The sequence below is a fragment of the Gymnodraco acuticeps genome, unplaced genomic scaffold (assembly GCF_902827175.1).
Source record: "Gymnodraco acuticeps unplaced genomic scaffold, fGymAcu1.1, whole genome shotgun sequence".
Taxonomy (NCBI): Eukaryota; Metazoa; Chordata; class Actinopteri; order Perciformes; family Bathydraconidae; genus Gymnodraco; species Gymnodraco acuticeps.
In genome coordinates this window covers 65,591-84,823 of record NW_022990611.1, presented here as the reverse complement: position 1 = coordinate 84,823, position 19,233 = coordinate 65,591, and the positions used below count along the sequence as shown (strand labels likewise).

Below are 19,233 nucleotides of genomic sequence, written 5' to 3'. Positions count from 1 at the left end.
GTTCGTTCATGATGGCTCACTTCAGTGATAGTGATGACATCGTTTGCAAAATTATTAACCGAGTCATTTTCAAGATTGAGTTACAATGATAAACTGGAGTGGTAAAGGATCAGCTGCATGACCCGCCATCAAGTGCTTCATCCAAAAGGACAGGAGGATGGACTTTGTGTTTAAGTGATTTGATAATCTAACGGCCCGTCCACACTGTGGCGTGCGTTGAAGCTTCCAACGCTTCTGCCCATTCACTTTGAATGGGGTGACGTCACTTTTAGCCGAACTGCATTTTGGGAAGCGACGTGGAGCGTTGCTGGCGTTGCTCGCTTCAAAAGTTGAGCAATGTTCAACTTTTGACGCCTCGACGGAATCCAATCATATGCCAGTACAAGCTCTAGCCAATCAAACCGCGTGCTTGTGTGTCTGGGGCGGGAGATTCATGTGATTGGTTGTTGGTCGAGTGTCAGACACGCCCGCCGGCAAGCGTCAACGCACACCGCTGTGTGGACGGGCCGTAGAGTCATTTTCAATGTGGGCCGCCGTGCCGACTTAATTCATTTGTAATTGTTACTTGGCTGTGGGTGCCCTGTCATGATAGGTGTTTATATAAATGGTGTTGTTTTGTGTGGTAGAGGGTCGCTGTCATTGATGCGTTTTGCACCCCGAGCCGCTGTTGTGATATTCCGCTGAAGTATTTCTCTGTCCCCTCTGCAAAAAAATTGATTGGCAGAAGAGCGTTCATGTTCAAAGCCCCAACTGACTGGAATACTTTACCTGCTGCTATTAGATCTCTTGCATCATTGGGTATGTTTAAACATGCATTATCATCTCACTTTCAACTGGTCTGCACTTGTTATAACTGATATTGATGAAACTGATTTGCTCGACTGTCTCAAATTGTAATGATTATATGTATTACTTGAATTTCACTTAACAGACTGTACGTGGTTTGTCTTGTGTGCCATGTTTTGCATTTTGTCTTTATGTATGTCTGTAAGTTGTTGCTATTGTCGGGACCCCCTTGAAAACGAGATGGTGCATCTCAAGGGGTTTATCCCAATCAATAAACATGTCTATATATACGGTGTGACGTAATAACTTTTCTTTTTTTTCGAGGGAAGGGGGGGTCAGAGGGCCTAGGTATAAAAGTCACGGCTCGCCACTGTGGCCCATATAGTAAGTACATCACTGAAAATTCACATAAATGTCCTTAATCACTACCTGACAAGCATCTTATGGCACATGTGTAAAATAAGTCTACAGTCTATGGTATTTATCAACTGAAAATAGCAAGAGGACATTCATACTCTGCAATCCAAGACTTGATTAAATCCACCAAAAACCTGACATGATGATAACGAGTGTGTCTCTGATCCGCAGCGACACGGACTGATTCAGACTCAGAGCGGGTCATTCTGCTGTTGGTTCTGGACTGGTGTTGCTGGTGTTGGTGGACTGCCGACTGCTCCGTGTGTGGTGTCGCGTGCCGCTGTCACTTCTGTTCCTTGATCTCTGCGTCACTGACCAATTTGATATTCGTGTTACAGAAGACATTCAAAAACAAAAAAACGTTAGTTTATTGTCCAGCCGCGGCCGAAAAATCAAGAAGCAACGTTATGAGCTATAATCGATAATCGATAATCGAGCGGCGAGCTACTGAAAAGCTGCCCGTGAGCTACGATCGACGTGTTGGAGTGGAGACCCCTGGTGTAAAGTCTTGCTCTGACAGTGTAGCATCAGGTTGAGTTTGAAGGTTTGAAGATGTTATTTTAAGTTTAAAGAGGTACATTACTTTGCTTTAAAGGTGGGGTAGGTAATTTTGGAGAAACCAGCTCGAATTTGAAAATAAGCAACCGGAAAATATCTGCCACTTCCTTACAGAGCCCCTCCTCCAATACACACGAACGCGCACATGACCAATGAGGGCACGAGATAAGTTTGTGCCCAGATGGAAGGCTGACAGGTAGGCAGGTAGGCCATCCAGTTACTTTAGCCGGGCCGCTAAAATGATTGGTCGTGCTTTTTACAGGCTTTTTACGGCTTCCACAGATGACATTTCTTCAGTGGCGAGCCGTCAGGGCCATCTAGGCCCTCTGTGAGGGCCTAAGATATTCAACAAAATTATATTTGAAAACATTAAAAAAAAACATTTTTTTTTAAATATAATTTTTTATATTTTGTTGTTGTTACATTTTTCATTAATTTTACCAAAATAACTTGATTTAATTGTATTTAAAATAATATTTCCAAAGAAATAAATCCTTCGAATCTGCCTGTTCAGTTTCTGTTGGAATGTGAAGGGTTAAATGCCGTCTCTGCGAGTTATGTGAAGACCGGAGAGCTTGTTGGTCCCTCTCTACATTCACAGAGGGCCCGCTACAGTAACTCAATGAGAGAGTAATGTCAAATGACAGTACAATTGACCAATCATATCTTCCCTCTAAATGGGCGGGCTTTATTTTCGCGGACTTTATGACAAGTTCCGCCCGCTGTGAGGTCTATGCAAGTGGTGCAGTGACGCGTCCTAAAACCCGGAGGTAAGCTTCGCCCGGATTCCCTCGACAGAAAGCAATGTGATTTCTCCATAGGATTTTGGAAAATAGCTCGAAATAAGGTCTGTGGAAAACGAACCTGTTAGATAAATGCACGTTTTGTTCAGCCGGGTAATATCCACATGTCTACCCTACTTTTATTATTTTCGAATCATAAATCTAAACGATAGATTTATGATCGATAGATTTATAATTAGCATAAGTTCGTTCATGATGGCTCACTTCAGTGATAGTGATGGTTGCGAAATTATTAACCGAGTCATTTTCAAGATTGAGTTACAATGATAAACTGCAGTGGCAAAGGATCAGCTGCATGACCCCGCCATCAAGTGCTTCATCCAAAAGGACAGGAGGATGGACTTTGTGTTTAAGTGATTTGATCATCAAAGGTAGGCCTAATTCATTTTCAATGTGGGCCGCCGTGCCGACTTAATTCATTTGTAATTGTTACTTGGCTGTGGGTGCCCTGTCATGATAGGTGTTTATATAAATGGTGTTGTTTTGTGTGGTAGAGGGTCGCTGTCATTGATGCGTTTTGCACCCCGGGCCGCTGTTTTGATATTCCGCTGAAGTATACGCTGTGACCATAGACTGTATATATATATATGTATACTGTGACGTAATAACTCTTCTTTTGTTTCGAGGGAAGGGGGGGTCAGAGGGCCTAGGTATAAAAGTCACGGCTCGCCACTGCATTTCTTTAATGCATTTTTTGTCAAAGCACTTAAGATATTCATTGCTATCGGGATGTTAAAGGTGGGGTAGGTAAGTTTCAGAAACCGGCTCGAGTGCACTAAAATTTGAAAGTACACAGCCGAAAAGAATCCGCCCCTTCCTTCAGACTTCCTTACAGAGCACCTCCTCCAACACACATGAACGCGCACATGACGTCAGCAGACTGGTGAAAGTGGCCGTCTGTTGCTGGCGAGTCATTGAAGTACTCCTGCAATGCACGCCCAATGAGGGCACGAGATACATTTGTGCGTGCACGAGATGGAAGGCTGACAGACAGGGCGGCAATCCAATCCGTTTAGCCGTGGTTGTACATTTTACAGTATAACGGCTTCCACAGATGACATTTTTTAATGGATTTTTTGTCAAAGCACTTAAGATATTCATTGCTATCGGGATGTTAAGAGCATTCCATGGAATATAACAAAAAGTGTATCTCGAGCCGGTTTCTGAAACGTACCTACCCCACCTTTAAGAGCATTCCATGGAAAATACCAAAAAGTGTATCTCGGGCCAGTTTCTCAAACTTACCTACCCCACCTTTAAAGATTATGAAATGTAAGTCAGGGCTCATACTGTACTATCTGAAATGAATTTTATGTGAAATGTGAGCCTTCATAAAGACTGAATACGTGTTTTTTTGCTTATTCAGATGCAAATATTTAAAGGAATACATTCTTGTGTTACCCCCTTTATATATACAATTCACACATAAACTTCATCTTTAACATGTTTGTGTACTTACCTCTATTGTGTTAAAGTTTTGAGTTTTTACTGAACATCTACCAGTTCTGTGTGAAGTTCTGTGTACTGGATACTGGTCCATAAAAAAGCAGCTGATATTATTTTGCTAAGAATCCATATTTGTGATTTTTGCAATTAGATAATTGGTTTGCAGAAATACCTCCGAGTGTGACGATCTGTTCAAACTGCAGCACAACAAACTTATTTTCCAGCGGCTTTCCGATGTACGCATCTGTCTGCTCGGCCCCAGAAACCCACTATAACTCTCTCCTAATGACCCGAGTGCTTTACCTGAGATCAGAAGGCTTTGATCTCCGCTGCCCAAATGAAGTGAACAGGAGTAAACACTACAAACTTCAAAAACACAGCTCCAAGTATGTATTTGTGAAGCAGAGGACAGTAGGTTTCTACACTCTCCTCTCAGCAGGGTCTTCATGCTGCTGCAGGTGTTGGCAGTGAGCTGCAGAATGGAAAAAATAAACACAAATAAACATTCTTATGAAATCTATCTCCTCTTTTTTTTGGAGTTCTGAGTCCATGAATTTGTAAGTGACTCATGTTAAATAGGTTTTGTTTGTTAAAATATTGACGAGTGAAAGTTAAAATAGTCACCCTTGATTGCAGTTTAAATCTATTTGCAAAATGTCATAACATACGGTATGAATCAGACATGTTTGCAATTATAATACCAATCATAATGTGAGATATAAAGTCATTCTTATATAAAGCTACTGAGACAGAATTGCTAAATAAATGGCTGACACAGTAGAAACACATTTAAAGCTTAAGAAAATGGCTGAAACATTTTCTTCAACACTCGCAGGTCAAATAAAGAAATACACCATGTCATGTATGTATTGCATTTTCTTTAGTACTTTACATATAACGGGAAAAATACAAGGGTTTATTTTCAAGAGAATACAGGAAATTCAACAGTGCTCTGTACAATAACATATTATTGTGAGTGTAGTGGTTACTTGGCACAGACTGAGCCGTGCACATCGTGCACAGTTTCCATGGGGGGGGGGGGGGGGGGGGAAGGTATAAGTCAAGATGTTCAATAACATGTTGTAAAAAGACTAAGTTTCTATTAGCAGCTTGAAGAAAATACAAAATGAGCAACATGTGCACCACCACCAAAGCAGCATTACAAAAAGACTTAAAATGGAAAGGGACGGGGGAAGTAGGATTTAAGAATCAATGTGAGACGTATTATAATGGGAAAACCCAATGGAAACAGAGTGTAAAGCTGCTATTAGATACTTAATCTGTCATAGTGCTGTCACCAAATTGGGTTGACCACATTAACACAGCCAGGTTTAGCTAATAATCCTACATTCATCCTGAGAATCCATCATTTAGGGTTAGGAGGGAAACACTTTGGGCTGGCTGCTGCTTCTCTTCATTTCATGGCAAATCGTGTTGATGCTGAGGGCGAAGGCAGGGCTTGGACTGTCAAAATATCATGTTTTTTACACAGATTGTATATAATCAAACAAGAATCAGGTCATCATTCATTTCAACCACATGGAAAGTAGAGAGGGCATGCAGTAAACCAAATACTTAAAGTCCCAATCCAGGATCACATGTGGATCTATATACAGTACATGTCAAATATTGAATAGTTTGCTGATTGAAAATAATCTCATTGGAACTTTCAGATGAGTGAAAAGTAAAGCCTGTTTTGCTCCAGTATTTACAATCTTGCTGTAAGCAAACCAATTACATCTTTCAGATCACATTAAGCACTACTGGTCACCAGCCAATGAATAAGGAGCTCAGGAAACACATCTTAAATATGAAATATGAGTTTGGATTGAATGATTTCTTCCCATGTTTCAGTAAAACAGTGCTGCCACAAATAGAACAATTCTGGATTGGGTCTTTAATAAGGCTGTGGGGGCTGAAGAGCAGCGAGGATCTGCAATAAAACCGTGACAGATTTGATTGACATATATGGTACCGTAGAGCTAAGGCTCATTATCACCACATAGGGGAGCAAGTAACGTTTTCTCATAGGATCACCAAAATAAGTCAAATGACATAAAAGAAGAATCCAAGCCCTTAGGTACAGAACGGAATGAAAGGAAAGTGACACAGAAACACATTTTTTATCACATGGCTGCTTCATTAGTCCTGAAAATAACATGTTTTATGTGAGATCAGAGCTTGACTAACATCAACCTTCAGACGTCATCTCCAATGATCCACACTACGACTAAAAAGCAGCTACACTAACAGGGCAACTAAATACTATTAGCTCTGCTGTCTCCATGCTCTCACTCGCCGGCTGCCTTTGCAAGGTTTTGATTGAAAACTCACTGAAGATGTGTTCTTTCTAAATCTGCCAGCTCTTTTCCCTTTTTCTGCTTGAGTGTACTTTCAAACCCGTGTCAGTAAACCTTTAAATATCGCAATTAGCACTTTCTGCACAACAAGACCTGCAAATGACATCCACTAGCTGTGCTGTTTAAATCACGTTGATTCGTCAATGAAGCCAATCCTGAGAAACGTTTACACGTCGTCACAACCACACAACTCCTGATTTCTGTCCTTCTCTCACCCTGCCCATTGAGTTCAGTCAAAGCAAATGTGTGACCTCGATACATGTGTTCACTGGAATAGATTCAACAAAATAAGAACTACTTACATAGTAGAGTGTGTTTTCAAAAATGACAACATGAGATGGCCATGGTTCAAACGATGGAGACAAATCTAGAAATTATTCAGCTGTCTTTCTTTTTCGGGTGAATGACATTTCCTGGAGAGTTTAGAGGCTCTTGTGTTCAGTGCGACTGTTTCCAACTAGTACGTTTGTTATTTTCCCAGAAGGCTAGAGGGTAGAATTTGAGGAGAGAAAAAATAAATCATCAAAATATTAGATCTGTTACAATTCTGATGCATCCCCATGTTCAACAGTCGAATGTGATACCACTTTGTTAAAAAGCTACGGTTCTGTCAGGACGTCACCAAGGGGAACCTTCTACTCACAACAAGACTACAGTTGGCAAGGTTTCAACCGGCTTCCAGCTCTGAGTAAGGAACTTGTTGAACGTTCGTGCTCGATGCGGTATATACATAGAGAGGAATGTCTGCATGTATGTAGGCCTGACACGGCATGCGTGTAATGTATTATAACATATTTACTTGTGTATGAATGATTATATAATTACAATACAAACATTTACAAATTTGGAAATAGTTGCTGATTGTGCCTCGAGATCCCTTTCCATGCAAAGAAAGTTAGAGACCCTCACAATAAACGAGCTTTTCTCTAATTCTACCTCATGCTCGAGATCATTTGTAGTATTTTACATCTTACTACGCCGTCTCTAGCCGTGGTGAGGAAACTGGGTGAACGCGCTGATATAAGAAGTGAACTGTGACCATTTTTATAAGGCATTAGATTTGTTCAGGACCAAGAGGATTGGTAATAGGGCACTGCTTCTGACTACCTATGAAATGTAGAAAAATGTAATGAATGAACATGAGTACAAATCACGAGTGTGCTGCACCAAGAACAACAAATGAAGAAGGTTTTGCCATTAAAAGAACGCTTGTCCTACTTTGGCAAAAACAAAAAGATTATTTTTTAAAACATAGCTTTCATGAGAGTCTTTGACAGTTATTTTGTTCATCAAAGGCATTTTCGTTTGGAGTAGGTACAGTACTGCAGAGTCCCACTGAGCAAAAACACCGATACCAAACAACTTCTACTATTCCTGTCCTTGTCAGGCTGCTAGAATACAATCCTGGAAATAAAAAGAGCTGTCTGGTCATGGCTCAGCTTCCCAGTGAAACACAGCCGAGATGTACAGGCTTCTCTAGTGATTGAGATCTGCTCAAGTCTTTGGCTTCCTCGCATCCTCCTCTGTGTGAGCGTGTATGAGCAGCACTGTGCAAACTAAATGGAACACACCCTAACCGAAACAACAGTTGGCCTTTTAGTCTGTGAAAAATGATGTTTCACTGAGGTGAAAAAGAGAAAAATAGAAAGGAAAGTTTCTTTAGAAAGCTGAGAGCCGGGCTTCACGCTGCACCTCATGACCTCAGGCTATTTCCTTTATTCTGCGCATGTAATCGTGCAGTTCTTCTGGGTCTTGAAAGCCCATATCCTGGCACACCCACTGAATGTCCTCTTCGTCTGCTATGGGGATGGAGTTGTAGGGCAGCTCCTCAGTGGGAAGCGTGGTGAAGGTGGTGAACTTGACTCTCTTGCGCTTGGAGGTGGGGGAACTGGCCTCCTCTCCTCCGTTCTCCTTCGTGGATCCTCCGGAGCTGCCGTCTCCCCGCCCGTGAATCTGGCTCTGAACGCTGGTCTGGGAGCTGCCGCTGCTGTGGTGGTCTCCGTGGCAGCAAGTCTGTACGCTCTCCAGAGGATTACTGGGACTCTCTATCTGCTGAGGAGACAGCTCACACTGGGCCCTCAGCGGCTGGCCGTTTCCCAGGAACACCCAGTGGTGGGAGTGGTCCATGTTGGCCTGACCCTCTGGAGGAATACGCTTATGGCGGTACTTCAGCACGAAGACGATGCAGTTGATGAGAAACACCAAGATGGCCAGACAGAAGACTCCCAGCAGAGCGTACATGCCGATCTCAAGGTCAGTCATGTTGCGAGGTGAGTGCACAAAGTCGTCTTCCTCTTCTTCTTCTTCTTCTTCTTCATCGCTCTCTGTTGGTCGCTCTTGGTTGCTAATGGTGGGGAAATTGGTGTAATCGATGGGAACACTGGCAGGCTGCTCATTAGATGTCTCATAAATTCTTCCACTGATGTTGGGATCAATGATTGGCCGCCTGGTGAAGGGGGCCAGCTCTATCTCCCCCTCGGTGGTCCCCTCCTCCTCAGAATCCTCCTCTGGGCCGAAGCGGACCTTCACATAAACCGAAGCAGATGCGATGACGCTCTTGCGCTTGGTCTTCTGACAGGCCTCACAGATGGTCATCTCTAAACGCACCAGCTCTCCGGATCCCTCCCCTTCTGCCACGACCACAGGCCAGCGCTGCTGAGGCTCCTGGGAAACCATCACTACCCTGTCATCCAGCGAGGAGGCGTTGAAGTTGTAGTCTTTGGGATCAAAGTTAGTCAGAGTGGCGGCTGTGTTGTCACTGAAAAGCATCCAGATGGACAAACTGGCCTCCTGTCAGACGAAAAGAAGAAGAAAACACAGTTTAGTTTAGTTGTTTCTTACACTTCAAATCTAGTTTTCTTCAAAACCAATATAAAAAAGAACAAACAACATTACAAAATGCATTAACTTTCAAATCACACTACAAGGTATTTGAATATTTACTGGTATCACAACAGAAATAATCATGATTGTCTGTTCTCAGATCATTAATATCCAATCACAACTTGATCAAATCTTAATAAGCAAGGAACTGAATATCCTCCGGGGAATGCACTTGATATGTTCTTACTCTGAGCTCATGAGAAAAAGTTTCACAAATTAAAAAAACTAATTTCCAGAAGAAAAACTCTTTGTGTGGACAACCAATATCTACGCATCTAATTAGAGGGTGAAGAAATCCCACATTTTGATAGGCGGAGAACAGAATACTGTAGGATTCATTGTAGGGTTGCCAGAAACTGACCATGATCAAAATCGATTATTCGGCTACCCTGGCGAATAATAATCGATTATTCGACCGTCTGCGTCTTTCTCTGTAACCTCTTTGGCGTGCTTCGCACTCAAATGTGAACGCATTGTTGAGGTTGAGCTGTGATAGACCAACGTCTTTTCGCAGAGCTTGCATTTAACTTCCTTTGGACTTGTAAGTTCGAAGTAGTTCCACGAGGAGGAACTCTTTTTACCTGCCGCTTTGTTCATCTTTAGTCGCACGTGTGAGGGAGAGGGGGGGTGGGGGCGGGGGCGGTGTGGAGCGTGCTGCAGCAGAAGTCTGCTCTGCACGCAGGCTTCCTCCAAGTTTACAGTAAAACAAACTGGTGGTGTGACCAATGGCCATTTACAATTATTAATACTATTACTATTATTAGCATTAGTCGATATTTTGGTTGAAACTAAGCCAGAAAAATAAATAAATACATAAATAATAATACAAATATATATAAATAAAATCGATTTTTAAAAATAATATTCGATTATGGAGACTGTAACGAATAATCGAATAATCGAATAATCACTGGCATCCTTAATTCATTGGCGGAAAGGACTTTGCAATGATAACAACAGCTCCATATATTTCTTCAAGGCTCATTTTGAAATGAGGTTGAGAATACATTGAAAAGCAATACATTTTGATTGACAATTCTTAACTACTGGTGCAATTTAATTGTGCGACATAATATTAAAACATGTAAAAATAACAATGGTTAATTACTTTGTGGAGCCTGAATTGCTTCCTTACTACTTTCTAAGTAATATCAAATCCAATTATACACATTAGGATAAACAAGTTCAACAAGTCTTCAATCTTCTTTAATCTAACTACTGAATTTCAGAAGTCTATCAGGGTTATCCTTAGGCTTCAAGGGGTTCATAGACATGTCTACCTTATCAAGTGGAGCTAAGTGTTGGGCAGGAAAGTGATAGAGTAAAGGAAATGTAAAAAAGGTGATATATAGCAATGCAATTTCTCCCGGGTCCTTGATAATATCCGCAAATTAACAAAAAGTGTTAATAAAGTTCAGCAGACTAATTCAAAAGACTCTGCCCTGTGTTTATAACCAACATAAGAATATTCGAATGGTTCGGATCCATTCTTCATGGCCCGTGATTTGAATATCTGTTCCCAAATGAGCCTTTGAAGTTCTGGATTTGCTCCAATCCCCCAAATCTCCAGAGTGTTTGTGAACATCCGCAGTGCCCTGTGCAACAAGCTTTCACACGCACACATACGGCCTTCCTCTGATCTGCACACCACTTTCAAGCACTGAGGAGGAGGAGGAGGAGGAGGAGGAGGAGGAGGAGGAGGAGGAGGAGGAGGAAGAAGGGGCTACAACACTGCAGCACACACTGATAACACACACACAGAAAACCCACGTACAGTTGCACGTGCTTCCAATGATGAGCATGTGTCCAGTCTCTCTGTGTTTGTTGTGTGTGATGTTCTCGTTTAGTATTTTCTATCACTTTCTGAGCTCCCCAACGGAGAAACTGTATAAAATGAGTTCGTGGTGATGGTAACATCATCTATTTGTCAGCTCATAGAGTTGCATTGTGAACCCGGAAATGTTAAGAACCCCAACGTTTTATGATAGAGTCGTATAGTAGGGGTCCCCAGCACATAGAAACTGCCGGATGCTTACTTGCATAGGTTGGGCAATTTGAACAATTAGCATACATTGCGTGATATTAGCATTATAGCTTAAGGGCCTTCTCCGTTGCTGCACCCACCCTCTGGAACTCACTACCCCAATCCATCAGAGATTCTTCCTCCCTCACAGCATTCAAAACATCACTCAAAACCCACCTGTTCAACACAGCATTCAGCCACTGACCCCCCCCCCTATTTTCTGTTTTGTTTATCTCTTTTTGTATTTCTTTGTTTTGTTGTTGTTTTGTTTTATTCTCTGTCCAAGCGTCTTTGAGTTTCCTGAAAAGCGCTATACAAGTCCCATATATTATTATTATTATTATTACTGTATGTGGATAAGAGTAAAATAAATGGCTTGGCGGAGTTGTTACATTTTGGAGTGATTTCTTCGGGGTATTGAGGATGCTGAATCCATTTCTGACTTTTTCAGAATCAACAATTGCAGTTTTGAACCAGAAAGTGGAAAGATTCGTACTCTCGGTGGGCTGATTTTGATTCATTCTGGGAGGATTTTGAAGATTGAGTGGACTCTGGATCATTTGGATTGGACACAAAGCTTATTTATTTGAAAATAAATTGTCCACAGTAGGGATGATAATGTTGATCTTGTGCTCTCTATATCCAAAGGTCACGACACTCCTCAAATAGTCCAAATCAGCCTAATGAGAGTACACATACTGGCCTTTGCAATTGTGTATCCTAAATTGGGCAAATTGCCAACACATGGACATTAGCATCCAGCAGTTTCTATGTGCTGAGGACCCTCATTATACATTTCTATCAAACAACCTTCAGGTACTCAACATTTCGGGTCCACAATGCTGGCAAAACTAACAAGCATCTGTCGCAGAGTGAGCTTCGACAGCGGTGTCCATTAAATGTAGGCTGCATCTGAAGAGCCCTTTGTTCGCAGCTTGCTCAAACATCATCAACCATCGCTGACAAACAGGGAGCATTTATTTTCTAAAACAGAGTTGGATAGCTTCTAGGCTCCCTTTTTTTTTTAGAGATACACACCCAGCCTTTCCAGGACCAAAAACCCCTGTGGTCCAGTTTGGACTGCTATGTTGTGGCGGTGTCCCACTGAGAGGCAAGCTTCTATCGGCCCAGCGTGACAGCATGAAGGCCGCCTTTGATATGGATGACTTCAATAATACATTGAATATGGCATATCTGTTTTTATGAGCTGACTCCGCAACGAAAGAGCTGATAGAGGGGAAAAAGGCAAAGAATGGCGGTTTATATGCGGAAAAAACTATTGGCGCGTTTTTTATTCCGATCCAATGCATGAAAGAAGCAGGAGGGCAAAGTGGATTTTGTTTATTTGCTAAAAAAAGAAGCTATTTCAACGAAAAAAGGCATCAAAGAACTGACGAGACCCAAAGGGAAATCTGGACTGCGATGATATTATTTTGTGCATCTTGCTTGACAAACCATTGGCACACAATTAATGTAATCTGTGCAATTAAACCAATAGAACAGCTGTATCAAGGTGTTTGACAGAAAGCCACATTCATACCACCACTGTACCATCCTTGATAACACAATTTCTTAAGTTTTGACCATTTTAAGTCTTTTAAATGTGCTTTATTTATAAATGTTTACATGGACTGCCCCCCCCCCTCCCTTAGGGGATTTCATCCACAGAAAACACACTGGACGCTGCACTAGGTCCGAAACCAGAGGAGACTGTGAAGTCCACCGCAGACGGACCACTTTTGGACAAAATGTCCTCTCCGTTAAAGGCAGCTCGTTGTGGAATAGCCTCCCAACTGAGACACGGGATTGTCCCACTCTCAATAGCTTCAGAGGTCAACTCAAAGAACGGTTGAGAAACAAACCTGTAATCACCGCTAAATGCACTTTAACACAGGGGTATCTCCTCTTGCACTTTATATGTCGTAGCTGCTATATTGTATTACCACGTCATAACTACTTGTGTGTGCTGCTCTTGCTCTTCATGTATTTTGTTTTTACAATGTTTGTAAAATGTAATTTTCTTAAATGTTTTATGTGAGGGACGGATAATGAGCTCAAAGCTAAATCTGGCACTGTTACGCTTGATACATTTTTAATGTTTTAAGTGTTCATCACTGTACATTGTCCCTGCCAAATAAATGATTAAATGAATAAATAAATTACATAAAGTTAGAGTGATATTCTGAATGAGGAAGTTTCCTATGATTGACTTCCCATTTTTCTCTGATTATGGTATCACGGAATATACATGTGGATGTAAATGAAACATAAACAGCTTGGATTATAAAATATTCATATGCAGAAAACACTCCAGTGGAAATAATGCAGCAACTCTACAATTAATTTAGATTGATTAAAGGGGACATATTGTGCTAATTTTCAGGTGCATATTAGTATTTATTTAGTGCCTCTACTGATATGTCTCTATGCTTTAATGTTCAAAAAGTGTGGGAGAGAAACTTCATGTGGAGGTAACACAGGGATTTTAGCCTTTGCAGACCATTTGCATGCACTAAAATCGAAATAACACACTTCAGGAAAGGGAAACCCCCCAAATGGCATAATATGGCCTCTTTAACACCTGTTAAAATTGATATATAATGTATGTATATGTGTACATATGTATGTATATTTAATAACAGAATTATCTTTTTTTACTTTATCCTGCAACTGGATGACTAGCGGGAGAGCGACCGCTGTATAAGCTTTTATTTCTGCCCTCCTGCTTCTACTAATTTAGTTTGTTTTTTTGGATGTACAAACTGTCTAATTGTTGAAATAGTAGAATACATAATAAAAAAGAATAATAATAATAATTCAACAGTAACAGTGGGTTAGTTGTAGCACCAAAAATAGTCTATGTGTCTTTGATTTCTGAATGTGTTAAGTGGGAGAAATAGAATAATGCAAAGAGACCTTGATAGTCCAACGATTCCTTTTCATAGTTGATATGTTTCAATCATTTTTAGAGCTATAGAGGACATTGACAAAGTTTTCCTGTGAAACAGAATCAAATGGCTTGAAATAGCTCCGAGAGCCTCGCTGCAGGGGATTGGCTGCCTTTTATGGCCCGGCCTTGGAGAGCACTTAGGACAATACATTACAATAATTAAATTTCAAGGTGGCCAAGAAGCGGAAAGCAAGAGAAATTGGAATTTAATGCCCGCTTCTCTCTCACTGATGCTTGATGTGGTTGTCGTTGCACTTTTAGCTACTCGCAGGCCAATGAGAGGGCAAAGAGGGAAAAGTACACGAACGAACGCACGCCCACCTGCCCGCGTGCACACACACACACACACACACACACACACACACACACACACACACACACACACACACACACACACACACACACACACACACACACACACACACACACACACACACACACACACACACACACACACACTTCTCTCTAGGTGAAACAGTGCTTCCAATTAATTCCTCTGCATAGATCCGTACTCCTGTGCAAAGAGATGGTGGCAAACAAAAAGCAGTTTATTTTCTTTCACCCTGAAGTCTTCTCACTTCTCACTTGAGCAATAAATCAATTTTAGGAAATGTGTTTGGACGTACCAGAAGCTTAGCTAATGTGAAAGTTGCAATAAAACAGTCCGGAGGACTCTTATTAGTTTACTGCCGCTGCCTTTATCTGGTGTCCTTGTTAACCATGCTGGCTGGAGCTTAAAAGATTGTGCTGGGAAATTATTTTAATACTTTGAAGTGAAAGTAGTGTCTGCTTGTTGATATAAATGCTAAGGGGATTTGAAAAATACACTTCCTTTTAACGCTCGGGAGACAAAAGTAAGGAAACACATGAAGAAGAACGTTTATGTGAGGGCAGAAGAAGCCGCACAACATGTACTGATAGTAATCGGTTCATTGAAAAAATTGTAATCTATTTAAGTAATACAAATATCTTCTTTTTTAATATTTTATCTTTTCTTAAAAACTCAGCTTCCTAATTTTGGTATGTTTTAAAAAAAATATATGTTTCTTAAATAACTTTTAATAATCGAATTGTGAAGCACCTTGAGATGACGTTGTTTTTAAGGTGTGCTATACAAATACAAATTACGTTTAGACCCTCTAAGTAGGAGAGTGTGTTGAGTTACAATATTGATACGGATGAGATTCAAAAGGGTTTGACATGTTTTGCTCAATCTCATGTGCAGAAAACGATATTAAGTGCCAGAACAAATGAAGCTCAGCGTAAGTTCAACCAGGAAGACCGTCTTTACTCTTCATTTACTATTCCCATGTAACTACTCTCTCTCCTCTCAATAAGTGATCGGGGGCGTCACTCTCCAGCTTAACCAATCACTTCGCTCTATTCCCAAGAGCCTATCATAGCGCTCTGCCAAACCTTTTAAGTCTGCTCTCCCCTCTGACAGCTGTCATTTCAGGTGACTCGACGCCACCCTCCTCCCCCCCTTTGCACCTCCTGTCCCTCTGAATCCAGGGTCAAGCTAAGCCCCTCCCCTTCAGACCGACCCCAACTATCCATTCACCACCACCAGGGTCAAGCTAAGCCCCTCCCCTTCAGACCGACCCCAACTATCCATTCACCACCACCAGGGTCAAGCTAAGCCCCTCCTCTTCAGACCGAACCCAACTATCCATTCACCACCACCAGGGTCAAGCTAAGCCCCTCCCCTTCAGACCGACCCCAACTATCCATTCACCACCACCAGGGTCAAGCTAAGCCCCTCCCCTTCAGACCGACCCCAACTATCCATTCACCACCACCAGGGTCAAGCTAAGCCCCTCCCCTTCAGACCGAACCCAACTATCCATTCACCACCACCAGGGTCAAGCTAAGCCCCTCCTCTTCAGACCGAACCCAACTATCCATTCACCACCACCAGGGTCAAGCTAAGCCCCTCCCCTTCAGACCGACCCAACTATCCATTCACCACCACCAGGGTCAAGCTAAGCCACTCCCCTTCAGACCGACCCCAACCATCCATTCACCACCACCAGGGTCAAGCTAAGCCCCTCCCCTTCAGACCAAACCCAACTATCCATTCACCACCACCAGGGTCAAGCTAAGCCCCTCCCCTTCAGACCGAACCCAACTATCCATTCACCACCACCAGGGTCAAGCTAAGCCCCTCCCTTTAAGACCGAACCCAACTATCCATTCACCACCACCAGGTTCAAGCTAAGCCACTCCCCTTCAGACCGAACCCAACTATCCATTCACCACCACCAGGTTCAAGCTAAGCCACTCCCCTTCAGACCGAACCCAATTATCCATTCACCACCACCAGGGTCAAGCTAAGCCCCTCCCCTTCAGACCGACCCCAACCATCCATTCACCACCACCAGGGTCAAGCTAAGCCACTCCCCTTCAGACCGACCCCAACCATCCATTCACCACCACCAGTGTCAAGCTAAGCCCCTCCCCTTCAGACCGAACCCAACTATCCATTCACCACCACCAGGGTCAAGCTAAGCCCCTCCCCTTAAGACCGAACCCAACTATCCATTCACCACCACCAGGTTCAAGCTAAGCCACTCCCCTTCAGACCGAACCCAATTATCCATTCACCACCACCAGGGTCAAGCTAAGCCCCTCCCCTTCAGACCGAACCCAATTATCCATTCACCACCACCAGGGTCAAGCTAAGCCCCTCCCCTTCAGACCGAACCCAACTATCCATTCACCACCACCAGGGTCAAGCTAAGCCCCTCCTCTTCAGACCGAACCCAACTATCCATTCACCACCACCAGGGTCAAGCCACTCCCCTTCAGACCGACCCCAACCATCCATTCACCACCACCAGGGTCAAGCTAAGCCCCTCCCCTTCAGACCGAACCCAACTATCCATTCACCACCACCAGGGTCAAGCTAAGCCCCTCCCCTTCAGACCGAACCCAACTATCCATTCACCACCACCAGGGTCAAGCTAAGCCCCTCCCCTTCAGACCGAACCCAATTATCCATTCACCACCACCAGGGTCAAGCTAAGCCCCTCCCCTTCAGACCGAACCCAATTATCCATTCACCACCACCAGGGTCAAGCTAAGCCCCTCCCCTTCAGACCGAACCCAACTATCCATTCACCACCACCAGGGTCAAGCTAAGCCCCTCCCCTTCAGACCGAACCCAACTATCCATTCACCACCACCAGGGTCAAGCTAAGCCACTCCCCTTCAGACCGAACCCAACCATCCATTCACCACCACCAGTGTCTAGACCCCGGGGGGGTTTCATCTGATCGGTTCTACCCCCCCTAATGATACTTCCTGCACAACGGGGCCTATTCACCAAAATCACCATTACATTAATTTGTGTATCCCTGCAATAAATATGTATTCTTACATCAAAACCGTCTCTCCTGATTGAACAACAGTCAACATGGAGAGTGACTTGTGATGTGTCATTTTGTAAAGCCCTTTGAGCTGCATGTGTTGCATGACAAGTGATATACATGTATAAATAAAGCTTTATTATTATTACTAAGTAACTTTTTCTGTAGTCCCCAATAAGGATGCGTTTGTCTGGGAGATGCAGACGAGGCCCCAGTGTAATCCGTCTACATTGTAGCTTTGAAAGAAGTCTGTGTTATTTACCTCAGTTAGATAGCAAGTGATTGCCTTTATAAATATTCAGCATGTGTTATAGTGTGCCCTGCAACATTTCATGACACCTTTGTGTTTTTATCACAGTCGAATGCACTGTTTATATTATTTCAGGCGGTTTCTGAGTCTCCTTTTTATTGTGGGGATTTGAAAATAATGGAAATATTAAAGCGTTTTTTGAAATCCTGGGATGTCCACACTTGTAGTGGTATTCATCGATCCTTGAGTGTGAGAAATGTCGCTGCTCAAATGTATTTATTTGCCACAAACCAAGAGCCATTCTCTTTAATAGAAGACAGACCTTTCATCCATCAATATCTCTCACGCTCTGCAACTCACACCAAAGGTCTAAACGTCCACATTTCAGTCAATCTTTACACCACTTTTATGAAGCCACTTGAAAATATATTTGAAATAACATTCAACATGTACAGTATATTTCTACTTTCTTGTTTATTTCTAGTCTTTTTAATTTGTATTGTACAATGCCATGTCTTTTTATGCTGCTGCAACACAACAATGTCCCAAATTGGGATCAATAAAGTACCATCTTATCTTATCTTAACAGTATCAATAGCTTTCTGTTTTTCTGCACCAATGATGGGTTACCTGCTTGGGAGCGGTGAGCGTCTGGACGCCGGTTGCCTTGGCGACCATGGTGTGGCTGTTTCCAGGACTCGGCTGCAGAGACAGAGTCAGGCCGGAGATGGCGTGGACTTTCATCTCCGTGATGGACACCTTATCGTCCGTGACGGAGAACGAAGACTCTCCCAACACCGCGTCCACGGCCAGAGGAGACTCCACCTGCAGAGAGGGAAGAGGTTAGTGTTTCTCAGAGATGGCAAACACATCCTTTACTCAAGTAGAAGTACAGATACTCGTGTTTAAAAATACTCTGGTAAAAGGAAAAGTACTGACTAAACTTCTTTACTCAAGTAAAAGTAAAGAGGGCTTTGAAATGTACTTCAGTAAAAAGTACCCATAACTACCAGCTGTTTTAAAGAGTACCTGACCTCCCTTTATATTAATAGAATAATAATGTCATTGTTAGCTAATGAATGTTTCCATGCTGAACAACGGCAACATGACAACGTTTCCATTGGTCCCTCTTCTTTAGAGAAGACCAGGAAATGATGGATACACGGATCGTGTTCAAATCAATAGGCACGCAATGACTCTAAAGAATAATGATCACGCATCAAACACACATTCAGACTAAAGGAACCAGCTGTTTGGAAAATGAGAGAAGTAGAAAGTTCAGGTATTTGAGTTCAACATGTAAGAAGTAGAAAGTACAGGTATTTGAGTTCAACATGTAAGAAGTAGAAAGTACAGGTATTTGAGTTCAACATGTAAGAAGTAGAAAGT

At 42.5% G+C, this 19,233-nt stretch overlaps 1 protein-coding gene across 1 annotated transcript in view; it reads right to left on the bottom strand.

Annotated features, from left to right (window-relative positions):
* Positions 1-4,868: 4,868 nt before the first annotated feature.
* tmem132e (transmembrane protein 132E) overlaps positions 4,869-19,233 on the bottom strand; it is a gene marked incomplete at its 5' end in the record, with an annotated part of 76,928 nt that continues 62,563 nt past the window's right edge. The window contains 2 exon segments of the mRNA XM_034228969.1: positions 4,869-9,160; positions 18,475-18,669. Of these exon segments, the coding sequence (XP_034084860.1) occupies positions 8,072-9,160; positions 18,475-18,669 (1,284 nt within the window).